Raw genomic sequence first — 13762 nt, 5'->3', positions numbered from 1 at the left:
TTTCAAAGTCATTCTTTTAGCTGTGTCTTATTTTTCTGAGTAGGGAGAAGAGATAATTTTATTTACTGTTCTTTATTTAGAACCATTAAGTAGGGTATTATTTTTTACTTCCCAGGCTTCTGCAGTATGTTAAAAATTGAACCTTTGATATTGTGAAAGCTAGCTGTGTTTCCTTTTATATTGGACTATATCCATATTTTAATAGTGCAAATAAATATATTTTGTGATGTGATGAGACTATTCAACATGTTTCATGGCTTGATAGGGATTTAAAGTGGATGTTAGAAACCTGTTAAGCTCTGATTTTTTTCTTTCTTTTGGAGGAGTTTATGTTGATGGCAGTTTTATTCATGGAAATGCTTAAACATTAGTAGTTTTAAATATGCTGTTAAGCCATGTTGCTATCTCTTTCTTCATTAGCATTAGGAGTTAGGAATTGCAGAGTTATTGGTGACTTCTATGCTTCCTGTTAGGAAGAAAGCATTTGAGAATGTAGATAGACATTTTTTCCCCTGATCTGAATTTGGCATAGCCATTGGGTATGTCTGTCTGCAAGGTGTTCATTTGTGTGTGTACGTTGCATTTGTGGAGCGGTTTCACAACACCCTTTAATCTGATCTGACCGCTGCTGAAAGAATCAGTCCCGTTCCCTCCTCCCTGATTCTTCACCATGCATCTCCTGTAAGCCTGGCCTGCTCGGTCCCACTGATCCAGACAAAACCTCATGGCTTTTCTGTGAATGTGTTTTTGTCCACCTCCCTTCTCAGTTGCACAGTGCTATGCTCAGCCCAGAGAAGGCAGCAAGGAGGTGTAACGGGGAAGAGGTGCAGTGCACGACCCTTTGAGCAGGTAACCCATGTCTCAGATTGTTTCTTGCAGCTATATCACTGAGAGTTGGGTAAACAGGAAAACACATCAAATGTCCCACTGGAATGGCCTATCAGTTGTAGTTGATTTTATAGAAGTTTGGCTGTTTAGAAAGGTTTTACTAGTCATGCCAGTAAACTGCTCTGATTATACAGTGATTGGCTTTTTTAAAAATTCAGAATAAACCTTTCCAAAGTGAATTTCACTAAATGGGGAAGGAAGAAAATTAAATTCTGTGATAGAATAAGACACTTCATTTAGGGAGTTGTATAGATTGTATATACATTATATTCATTTAAGTTTACAGTTTAGCATAAATCATTGTAGCATGACCATAGAGTTGAGCCCTAAGAAGCTGAGGGTTTCCCCAGACTGCGTTTTTAAAAGCTTATTCTGTGTGCATTTTGCACTAGTAACCTTTATACATTTTGTGGTTTGGGCTCTGCATGCACTCATTCTTCCAAAGGCTGTTGTGGAAGCAAGGATGTGGTAGGAATGTGCTCAGGTACGTGTTCTGTAGCTTCAGGTATTTGTTCATTAGGAAGTTTACCATGTCTTATCTTAAATGAAAGCAGACTTCCCAAAATGTGGAACTGAAATAATGTCATCAGGCTACTTCCAGTGTAAGGTTACCCTGAAACCATATAATACCTCGGACTGAGCTCAGTGTCAGCTTTTGTGAGGGAATCTTGGAGGTAGATGTTTTTGTCAGAACGGTATTGAGTTGCTAAAGGCAAGTTAAAAGCGCTGTTGTGCATCCTGGCTGTTGTGTTTGGGTTGTTGTATCTTCGAAAATATGGTCAAATGGAGTTTATTGCTGTACATGGAAGTCTCATTTCTCTCTCAAGTCTTTGCTATAATCCTTCAGAAGGAGCTAAGGTTTAAGCCATGAGAATAATTAAATTTCAACAACTTTCTTTCCCTGTTTCCCTCAACCTTCTTTCATTCCTTTTTGCCTTGGAAAAGTAGGGAGAAGATAAGATACAAAAGAAGGTGGAGTGGGATACAGATATAGAAAGTAAAAAATCCTGCTTTTTAACACTTAGAAAGAGACGTATAAGTCTTGAAACAACAAAGACTTTTCCAGGACATTGTTTACAAATAGAAAAAGTCCATCTTTTAAAAAACAAAGCAAAAACATTAAATTAGTTCTGTTCTACAAATAGATATTAAACTGCAGATGATTTTTATCTTTTGTCCCTGTTGTTAATCCTTAAAACATTTTTTTTCTCACCTCTCGTAAATAGTCTTTTGAATCCTAACTACAGAATTAATGTATTTCTGCACATATGAATTTTATTTTTAAAGTGAACAGAATTTGTATCTCTGGGTACTTGCTCATCCCATCAAATAATGCTTTACTGCCTGCTTAAGAAAAGAAGGGAGAAGACAGAATAACCCCCTCCCCACCATCAGTCAAAGTGGAGAAAAAGAGCTGGACCATGTGTTGAACTTCAGTGGCAAACAAGTTTTGCTGCTTTCCTTGAGGGTCTCTGTTCAGCTTTACTTTGTAGCAGCTAACATTGCAGCAGACTTTTTGAATCACTTAATGTTTCTCTTGATGGTGTTTTAATTTTTGATTCTGAATTGAAATGTTGTCATGCTTTTCATTTAGTATGTTTTTGTTTAAATGGTTGTTTCTTTAATTAGGAATACTGTGTTTAGTGCTCAGTTCTCCAACTTACTGCACCAGTATTTGGAAAAACTGATGTCAGGGTTACTGAAATGAATAGTTCTGAAGTACAGCCGTAGGGTTTGGCGAAGCAGCGGTTTCTGAAATGAAGCGATGTGGTTCGCTGGATGGGGATGTTCTGCAAGCAGCTGTGAAGCACCCTTTGAAAAGAGAAGGTGCTGAGATGGTCCCATGAGACCTTTTCTGTGCAGTCCTTCCCCTTCCCCTCTCTCCCCCTCCAAAACTTTTGTGTACCCAGGAAGCTGTGCCTGTAGACACCTCTTGTGAGCTGCTTTTCCTGGAGTAAAGGCTTGGAGACCGTCTCCAAACAGAATGGATACTTCAGAGGTTTTATTGACAACTCTTTTTCAGTCAATTTATAGAGAAACTATATGCACTCAAAGAAAAATTGTGAGATTACTTGGTGAGACTTAATAGAAGTTCTGAAATTCCATGAAAAACACAACGTCTTATGCCAAGAAATGTGCATATGTGTGTATGTGGTTTGTATTTTTGTGGCTTCCCTAGAGATAATCTCAAAGTAAGTTGATCTTTATTTTACAGATGCATCTTGCACTTAAAATATGTATTTAATCTTTGCAGGCTTGCTAAAGTGTGCTTGTTTGAATGCTTTTAACTTACATCCTTTATCACACAGTCATTCTTCCAGGCACACTTCGCCTCATCTTCAATTTAAATGATAGGATTCCTTTTATGTGAGCCAAAAGGTGTCAGTTGACAAATTACACGTGTTTTACTGAATTAATTGCAATTGGGATGCTTCTTGTTTGGATTAATAGCCTATTTTTGTTTGTGGTTCTTTGTTTTAAAACATTACCTGCAGCAGTCATGTAGCTTACACTGTGTTTAGTTATTTAGAATATATAGCCTAACCCTATGAGTTCTCATTATTTTTCTATGAAAACCCAGATGTTTGAAAGCCTGATTTAATAAGCAGTGCACTCACTGCACCACTTCTGATATGACTCAAGATCATGACTGGAAAACAACTTGAGCGCTTTTAGTTGCATGACTCTGCTGAACCTACTAGTCAGGGTGAGAAAGAAACTGTTTCCATATCCTTTGCAACTGAGAGAACCAGCAGGACCAATAAACACCAGCACGCAGCTGGCCTGTCCTCTGGGCAACTGCTGTATCCCGCCAGCTGTCCTTGGGTTCAGCATGTCACAAATCTTCCCGCCTCTGTTGGTGAGAGCAGCAGGCTCTTCTGCACTGTTAAACACTCAGCTTCTCTGTCTGCCTACCTTCCTGCCAGGAAGTAGCTTTACATCCAGGATTTCCGGAATTCATACCTAATTTCAGAGTGATGTGGCGGTATCCTCCATGTGGAACAACCTTCTGTGCTGTTTTTGTCAATGGCCTGAGCAGACAGATTAGGGCCACCATGTTCTCACACTTGATACTGTTTGTTCTCCCTTGAATGTGTTTCAGCATCTTGAGTTCTTGTATTTTAGTACCTGTCCACGTCATTGCTTTGGAGAATCTGCAGTGAGCTTATGCTGTGGTATTTCTGTAGCGTGGAACAAAAGCATAGTGAATGACAATCTGTGTGAGATGTACCCTGACTATGGATTAACTTGGGATGAAGGCTGAAGTGAGCAGATGTATCAGTTTATTTTTCTTGGAGTCTATCTTTCAAGCTAGATATTTAGAATGCTTTACCAAAAAAACCAGTCTTGACTTTAGGTTTTTGCACCATCTTTTATCAAATGATGGCTCCATGCGAGGCAGATTCTTAAAACTTCAGTTCTGTCTCACATTTCTTACTTGGCACAGGATGCTCCACACCAATAAGACGATAAAGTCATCCTCATTTTCTTCTTTTAGGATGTTGTTGCAAGATCTCTCTGGGAGATCTGCATTGGTGGGAAAAATACAGCCTTAGTGCTCTGCCAGGTTTTGTTTGTTTGTTTGTGTTATTGCTGAGAAACTATCAGTATGGTTTCCCAGTTACCTCCAAAAAATACTTCATGGATTATATAATGTCTGCAGGTGGCTGTGTGGCATACCAGACCTGCATTTTCCCTGGAAGACATCCGAAATCTCATTCTCTTACTCTAAACTGGATTGATTTGAAAGTAAACTCGTAACACAGCACCACCTGAGCTCACTCAGGGCATTCTTTATGCATTCTTGTTGTCCTTGTTTGAAAACAGATAGTGTGAAAATCAAGAGCATGATTTCAAACTTCCTTATGTTAGAATTGCAGGAGAACAAAAAAGGAGCAATTGCAAACATAAATGTTCTGAACAGTATTTTTCCATGTTCTTCTCCTGTCATAGGTGATTTTGGTCCCTAAAATGGGCTTGTTATGTAGGAAGGAAGAATATTAAAAATATTGATGACATTTTCATATATAAAGAGATTTAGCTTGGTGACTCTGTCCTCCTGACTTCCAGCAGAGCAAGGCTTACTAAAAATAATGAAGTATTTAACTGAAAATCTTCTTTCTTTGGCGAGCGTCTTAACTATTGAAACTTGTAGAAGTCAGACCATCCTGTCTGTCAGCCTTTCTTTGTATTATTCAGAAGTTCAGAACCTTTCATGATAAAGAATAGAGACAAATGTTCTTTCACTTTTGAGTTATAAGATGTGAGTTGCTATCAGAAGGTGTTAATGGGCTTTTTACTTTGTTGAGGTGTGTGGTGAATTGGTTTTTTTTCTTTGTTCTTTTAAGAAATTGAGCTAGTTTTACTTTCAGAAGGTTACGAATCAGTAGTAATATTTGAAATAAAATACAAAAATGTTTGAAATGAGATTGAGATTTTTCAGATGTTTCTGCTAGTGGCTTCCATTCTTACCATGTTCTCTAGGATTTCACCTAAAGAGAAACCATGATCTATTTTATAAACTCAGTGTAGTTTAGTATCAAGTCTTCATGAATGTGTGAGGTACATTGAGAATTTTCAAAATATTTTCCTGGTGAAGGAAATTATTTAGAAGGGGATCAAATGGATCAAACTGAAAATGGAAATTTAGAGATTTGATGTACATTTGCTTGATCGAGTCTTTTTGCATGTTGGCAAGGGGCTGTAGTGGTGCAGTTCTGCAGGGTAATGGCCCTGATGGTTTTAGGCAGAGAGATCTATTTCTTTGGTTATGAGTTGTCATTGTGAGCTGCAAGGAAAGCAGCACAGCCTCTGACTTAAGACTTGAATGGAGATGGAGCCTTTCTCTGTGGTGCACTCCAAGGCAGTTGGAATTTAAAGCTGATGAGCTGCAATATGCCAACACCACATCTGTATCATAATTCTGAATGCATCAAAATCAAAGGTGCTGACACTGTCGTAATACTCCCCAAGATCCCTGTCTGGTGCTTTATCTGGGCCTGCTGTGTGTTGTCCAGCTCCACTGTGCTTCTGCTCCCACTCCTGTGTCTGCTGTAGCATTTGTATGTGTAGCCTTTGCCCTCCAGCTGTGGGGAGATAGAGGAGTGGAGGAAGGATGTTTTCTCTGTCTGTCTGTTGGTATGTCTGCCTGAAGGAGCAGGGCAGGGCAATGAGGAATGGTAAGAGTTATGGGCCTGGGGAGTAGGGTGAAGGAGCCTGACTGCTGTGGCTGGACATCCAATAAACCAAGGAGAAGAGTAGTAGAACTATCTCACATATATAATAACTAGTAGAATGAGAAGATGCTGCCACTTCCAACTTCACAAAAGCCTGCCATTTTATGTTAAAAACCAATTAATAATGTCATGACACTTGTTGGAATATTATGATTTTATATCTGTCTGTGTAACATAAGTCAATTTAATGGTATTGCTTTTTATGATTGGAATTTATATTTCCTGACTAATGCTCCAGCTTAGTGGGGGTGAAAGAGAACACGTTTTTTACTAACAGTTCTGACCTCTCTCTAGTCTTTATGTGATATATACCTTTAGCCAGAAAATTGCATTTTCAAAGAATCGCAGAATGGTTTGGGCTGGAAGGGACTTTTAAAGACCACCTAGTCCAACCCCCTGCAATGAGCAGGGACATCTTCAACTAGATCGGGTTGCTCAGCCCCATCCAACCTGGCCTTGAATGTTTCCCTGGATGGGGCATCCATCACCTCTCTGGGCAACCTCTGCCAGTGTTTCAGCACCCTCACTAAAAATATTCTTCCTTATATCTAGTCTAAATTGACCATCTCTTAATTTAAAACCATTACATGCTGTCTTATTGAAACAGGCCCTGCTAAAAGGTTTATCCCCATCTTATAAGCCCCCTTTTAAGTATTGAAAGGCTGCAATAAGGTCTCTCCAGAGCCTTCTATTCTCCAGTCTGAACAACCCCAACTCTCTGAGCCTGTCAACATAGCAGAGGTGCTCAGCCCTCTAAGCATTTTTGTAGTCTACTCTGGGCTCACTCCAGCAGTTTCACATCCTTCTTCTCTGTGTCCCCAGAGCTGGATGCAGCACTCCAGATGGGGTCTTGAGAGTGGAATATCCCCTCCCTCAACCTGCTGGCCACTCTGCTTTTGATGCAGCCCAGTTTTCTCTCACTTGTGGATATTAAGATGTTCCAGCAGCTACAATATGCCCTGGGGTAGCAGCAGTGAAAGGGCACAAAAGGGACAAGGAAATAGGGAGAACAGGACCGAAATGAAAGAGGCATTTGTAAAAGACTGTCAAAATGGAAAAAGGGAACAGAGTAAAAAGGGCACACAGGAAAAAAATAGACGTTTTCTAAGGGATAAGAAGGAGGAATTAGCTATCACTTAATTACCAGAACTTTGCCAGTAGTCAGAGGGCACTTTGGTTTGAAACCTTTTATTTGAAAGCGTTCAATTGGGTACACGTGGATGTGTGCGAAAGGAGAATCTTTCTATGTTACACCAAACTATCCAACGTTTGGTTCTTATTCAGTATCAATTTTAGGAGTGCATGTGTTTATGTTGAGTACTGACTTGAGCTCTTATAAAATGTTTTTAAGTAAAAAATTTTAAGCAAGTGCACCAATTGTAGATGTTTACTATTAAAACTTTCTTTGTAGGTAATTGCACTTAAGAATGAACATTGAAGACAAGCTGGGAGGATTATTTCTTAAATGTGGTGGCATAGACCAAATGCAGTCATCCAGGGCTATGGTAGGGATGGGTGCAGTATCTGACCAGTCTGGAGTATCGAGAGAACGGCAAGAGGCAGTGCTTCAAGATCGGACTATGCCGCACCAAGAAATTCTTGCAACAGATGAAGTGTTACAGGAAAGTGAACTTCGACAGCAAGAGATGATTTCACATGATGAACTCATGGTCCATGAGGAGACGGTAAAAAATGATGATGAAATGGATGCGCAAGATAGACTTCCTCAAGGGCTGCAGTATGCTGTTAATGTCCCTGTAAGCAATTTCTTTGTGAAATATTGGAGAAATTACTAGGAAGCTTGATCTGGTAGCCTAATCCTACTCTGGCAAGAATCTATTAATTGCTTGTTTGGATTATGATTATCAAAATATTTATGAACGGGTGCTATTTCTGAAAATGTCATTTGCCTCTGGCTGTGGATAAATTTTGCCAATTAAGTATAATCTTTAAGTATCTGTTTTATAAATATTTTATAAGCAGGCTGCTACCATAGAACTAATGCATTAAAATGTGCTCCTTTAAGTATATTCAATGTTCAAGGGTAACTACAAACCAGAATAAATAGTGTTATTAAAAGGTGCTTTTTATGCTGTTTATAGTACTATTTAGTTGCTTTTGCTATAGGAAGCATCTTGTGTGTTTTTAAGGTATGTGGACGCTTAGCAATTGCATTCACACTGCAGGTTGGACTGTGACACTTCATACATGACCATAAATATGCCCCTCCACGATATCTCATAGAAGGCATACCTCGGCTTTCCCAGAGAGCATGTAGATGACTTCCTTTCAAAAACAGAGCATCTGCCTGTAATGCAGCACATCATCACTGTTACCCTTCAAACATAAAGGACAATTACCAGGACTATAAACATAGATAGCCTTACACACGAAGAATAACCTTCAGAAAGGTAGCACTGTTAAAACACTTCTCTGTTAGCTGCAGATCAGGTGGTTCAGGTGTTAGAAAAATGTAAGAGTATCATGGTCTTTATTGAGGTTCACATTAGATGAAGATTTTTTTTTTTCCCCAAAACTTCATTTGAACTGGTCTTTTTTTTTTTTTTTCTTAAAAAATACTTCTGTCTTAAATATATAATAAACTATTCCGTTAAATCTTGCATTGACAACAGCGTGGACTAAAGTAAAATAGGTATGAAAAACTGAATGGTTTTACAGATGGAAGTGATTTTAACATAAGAACTGATCTCAAAATCACCACAGGTCAGGAAAAAAGACCTTGGGAGATGAATGAAAGGATACATCAAAATGTCATTGAGGAAATTAACTGTGCCCTTTTTATTTAAGATACATATTATTCCTTTCACTTAAATTTCTGAAAGAATGAAGCCAGAAGATAATTCCCTTAGAAAAAGGTTTTCTGTTTCAGCAGTTTGTCATCTTCTAAAATTGAAAAATTGCTTTTCTGTAGTGAGAACCTTACCTGAAACTGGCACTTGGTATCTTAACAGATCAGTGTAAAGCAAGAAATTACCTTTACTGATGCATCTGAACAACAGAAACGAGACAAAAAACAAATACGAGAGCCAGTAGATTTGCAGAAAAAGAAGAAAAGAAAACAGCGTTCACCAGCAAAAGTAAGACATTGATTTGGCAAAACCAAGATTAAAAGGACCTGAAGATTTGGTTGACTATGACTAATTTCATTAGCATTTGAAGTAGTTAGGCTGGAAATTGTTTGTTTGCTCAGTAAAGATGCAGTTCTGAAGTTCAGCAGAGACCCAAAACAAAACTGATATAACAGTGTTTTTCTTTGAACTCTTTTTAGCAACATGAACTCTTGACATATTTTAACATCTGTCTCTCCAGGCAGTTCTCTCTCCAAATATTTTTTTTTTTAAATTATGAGTCAGTAGCTTTGTAGACAACTTTTAAATCATTACTCTGTATCTATCTAATAATAGCTGTGCTTTTCTGTGAGCCTGATAATTTTATATGCTTCATGCATAGTAGTGAAAAGTTTTTAAAAAGAAATCTAAAATGGTAGTTTTGAAAATTCTAAAAAGTTTACTAATATATATAAAATAATTTACTGGTAGGGAAAATTCCTGTGGTCATAATCATCTTCATATATGTATTTATTTATATCAAGAGATTCTTACCATAGCTGCTGGTTTGTTACTTCAAAATTTGTTTTGTAGATCCATTCATGAAGAGTATGTATCCCTGTATGTCTGAAAACAATTTTCTCCTATTGAGAAGCACTTCAGATAAAACCAGAATCATTTCACCTCATGAGGTAGCAGTGTTGTATCTTCTAGTAATTCCCCAAATCAGTGTTAACCTTCAGACTTAAAACAGAATATATCCAGGCTGCTCTGATAGACAGAAATCAGTTATATGTTATCACACGGCAGCATTAAGATAAACCTACTCAGAAATCAACCCAAACTGTTTATACATTGAAGGAAAACTCACCGTAGCACGAAGAAAATCTCCCAAACCTTTTTGTTGCCCTGGGAGCAGGACCTTCCAGTCCTCCCCAAAGCACTGTCAGATAAGGTTGCACCTGTAGTATTCTTGGAAAGTTGAGAAATTGCTTCAGATTGGGTGTGGAAGCAAGTTCCAAATCCTGTGCATTTTCTTCTCACTTCTCCCTTTGATAGAAAAAGGAGATCTAGGTTGAGTACATCCACAGATCACTTCCATGGAAACATGGCAAGGTAGGAGAGGCGTGTGTCCCTCTTTCTACAGACGTGAACTTGCATGCTTCCTTTTTATCTCCCAATCTGCCAGGTTTAGTCTTTTGAGATGACAAAAGATTGAACAATGATCAGGAGAATCGTTAAGCGGGTTGTTTTTCAGTCTCTTTTCCACTTTTTCAGACTTGTCAGAGTAGAAAGGCAGAAAAAAGCTGAAGGACCAACATAGGTGAGAGCCTACTGCAGTTTAAGTTTAGTATTTCCAGAGTAATGGGGTTGATTTTCCCTCCAACAGCAGCTGGAACTTTTACAAATGGAAGTCAGTTAACGTCCTGAAGCATTTAAAATTCTATCTTATATTAATGTAGTAATCAGATAAATAAAAAGTCATTAGTTACTATGAATCCTGTCTCCTTTTCCCTCTTCCACGCACACACACACGTGCACACACATACGCACGCGCACACACACACACGCACAAGCTTTTTTGTTGCTTTTATTAGGGAAGCTGCATTGACTAAGTTACCTTTCTTCCTTTATGATGTGGTACAATGAATAGACGCAGTAGAAGAGCCCAGGTTTAGGATCACCGTGACATTAAGTGTTATTTTCTGCACAATTATTTTAAAATTCCAACATAATATATGAAAAGCATTCCATAACATGTATTTAAATTTGTTTTAAAGACCCAGTCCGTTTCATCAGCTGTATGTGGTTACAGAACAGAGCTTTTACAACTGTCTCTATCTGTGACTGGAGCTGTAACATGCCAGTCTTACAAACGTATGAATGTACTTGTCCTTCAGAGTGAATGCACGAGAATTTGTTAGCCCGAGACTTTCACTCTTGCTGAGTTTTGATGCAGCAGAATTTAAAATTAAGTAGATCCTACAGTATTTGCTACTATTGCAGAGCTACTGTTTCAGTTATTGACTCTCTCTTTCTCATCACTGTCATTATCATAAAACCTAAAATGTCATAGCTAATCAAATTGCAGATGTGTTTCCCCAGCAGACATTCATTTTTTGTTAATAACAAGGGACTAAATGGTTTTATTTAAGGTTACTTAAGCTTTTCTTTATAGTTCTGTTTCCAGTTAAGCAAGACTTTTAGAAATGTAATTTGTTCACTGGTTTTCTTATTCTCTTGCCAGAGATAGTAGAGTCTGGGTTTTGGTTTGGGGCGGGTTGTTTGTTTTTTTTCTTTCTGACAAATTAGAGAAAACCTGTGATTAGCTTTATTGACTAAGGTAGATATAGTGCAATTTTTTAAATATAAGTTTTTTTTAACTTTTATGAAAATAGTGGCTTTGTTTGACAGCAAAGCAATTGAGTGTGGCAAGTTGAATTCGTCAAGGAAATGCTTTAATATGTATATTGAGTGAGCAATACTTTATTGAGTGAAAAACCTGAAAGAGGAGAATGATAATACTATTTTCTTGGTTGCTTGGCTTTGGGGTTTTGCTTTTTAAAATATAATTTTGCCTCTATAGATAATTTATATGACTATTCTTGTTAAGTTTATGCCTTTTAGCAAACATTTAGAGCTGTGATTTGAAAATAGAATATAACTTTTCACTTTTGCTTTAAAATATGCTTATCCATGGTTTAGTGCCCAGAGGTGATTTGGTTACTTTGCATCCTTTCCAACAGACGGACAAAGTAAACAGTAGCCTATAAAGTGACTCAGCTGTGTCTAGGCAAGCTCTAAGCTGATTTTCCATGAGCTGCTTTTGCCTCTGTCCTGTTGAAATATCTCTTAATACACAACGAGACACAAGTTGGATTGGACTGCAATTGGAAATGTGTACTAGAAGCTTACTGCATAGCTTTGTAGAAATCAGCATTGTTTGACCTGAAGTATTTAAATTCTCTGCATCGCAAAAATTAATGTGTTTTTTTTTTGTAGTTAATAAGACACCTTTAGAGGGTAGTGTGAGAACAAATTTTACTCTTTTTAAAATAGATCCTTACAATAAATGAGGATGGATCACTTGGTCTGAAAACCCACAAATCTCATGTTTGTGAGCATTGCAATGCTGCCTTTAGAACCAACTACCATTTACAGAGACATGTCTTCATTCATACAGGTACTGCTTGACTTCAAATTTGTCTTTTTCTACTATATAAAGAGTTGTTTACTTATGTTAAAAATGTTTTCAGCTCTATGCGAATTTCAGTTTTAAGAGTGTAGCTAACTTGGCATCTAAGCTTAGAGATTCCATGCACCAAAGTGTCAAAAGAATACCAGAAAAAAGAAAAAAAAAAATCAACATATGTTTAATAAACTGAAGACCTAACTGTTTACAAGGTTTCTTTTCTTTCTTTATCAGAAAGTTATGGGTTGACTTGTAGCCTAAGTGCCAAAATTGACCCCTTTGTAAAATGTGCTCCGGCTGCTTATTTGCCTGATGAGGTATCTCTCTGGTTCGGAGAAGTGAAAAAGGTACTTACCATTATAATAGCTTGCCAGTATCCTGAATGCAGAGTTATGCCAGCATCGTGATTGATCTTGTTCATGAGGAAATTACAGCCATTCCAGATCACTCTTCCTGCTAGACTTAATGTGACTCTTAGGATCATGGAAAGAACTCCGCAGTTCCTATACTTAGTAAGGCTAATGTTTTTTTTTGTATTAGAGTATTTTTGGAATTCGCTCAGATGCTGGTTTTTTTAATAGACATTTTAATATTCCTCAAAAGTAGTTATCAGAAACAACAGTGTGTAGTTATTAACTTTTGGATGTGGAATTATATTGTTCAAGGTGAAAAACCATTTCAGTGCAGTCAGTGCGACATGCGTTTCATACAGAAGTACCTGCTACAGAGGCATGAGAAGATTCATACTGGTGAGTATAGTGCCTTGAGTATCTTTACTGGCGTGCTTAAAAACTGTTTCCCCACTCAGGCAAGGTTTCTGGTAATAAATATGCAGCCTAAAACCCTGTTGTAATTTGTTTTTACTTAACACATGTTATAAAACTTTAAAAAAGGAATGAGTTTTGTGCTTTCAACTTGCTCCACTTTCCTTTTGGCTGTAAAGTGAGTATGAACTCTAGTAAGCAGATCTGAAAGTAGTTTTCTATAAATAGCCCCAGAGCAGCAAATCCTGAAGTTTGTGCATTCATAATAGTCAAGGTTTGTTAAGCAGTTCTATCTTTTGTTCTGTCAAGTTAATTCAGATAACGGGGACTTCCAAATTCCATTTCCATAGATTTATTTATTTGTTTGTATGTTTGTTTGTTTGTTTTGGAATTTGATGGAAAAGTGCCAGGACTAAAATGGCCAAAATGCCTAACCCCAAAGGTATTAGTATCAGCTTTTCTTTTCACCCACTTTTTCTTTTAGGTTTAATTCAGAACTGTTCTAAAAGTAAGAGTCTTAGTTTAAAAATACGCAATATAGGTCAAATAAGGCCTGAAGTTTTAAACCAAAGAGCGTTAAAGTTTATTCATGTTTATTTTTTTATCTTGTTG

The 13762-nt window shown here is 37.5% G+C and overlaps 1 protein-coding gene across 4 annotated transcripts in view; it reads left to right on the top strand.

The window, feature by feature from the left end:
• Positions 1-13762, top strand: part of ZNF148 (zinc finger protein 148) — a 40418-nt gene that overhangs the window by 14399 nt on the left and 12257 nt on the right. For 2 of the 4 annotated variants that reach the window (XM_032693328.1, XM_032693327.1), the window contains exons 2-5: positions 7537-7882; positions 9098-9223; positions 12254-12377; positions 13052-13135. In XM_032693328.1, coding sequence (XP_032549219.1) covers positions 7553-7882; positions 9098-9223; positions 12254-12377; positions 13052-13135 — 664 coding nt within the window. In that variant the 5' untranslated portion in view covers positions 7537-7552. The remainder of the gene's footprint in view (positions 1-7536; positions 7883-9097; positions 9224-12253; positions 12378-13051; positions 13136-13762) is intronic. The other 2 variants (XM_032693331.1, XM_032693329.1) reach the window with 2 other exon arrangements.

Source organism: Chiroxiphia lanceolata, chromosome 7 (assembly GCF_009829145.1).
Source record: "Chiroxiphia lanceolata isolate bChiLan1 chromosome 7, bChiLan1.pri, whole genome shotgun sequence".
Classification (NCBI taxonomy): domain Eukaryota; kingdom Metazoa; phylum Chordata; class Aves; order Passeriformes; family Pipridae; genus Chiroxiphia; species Chiroxiphia lanceolata.
The sequence above is the reverse complement of the archived record's forward strand: the minus strand, read 5'-3'. Positions and strand labels throughout refer to the sequence as shown.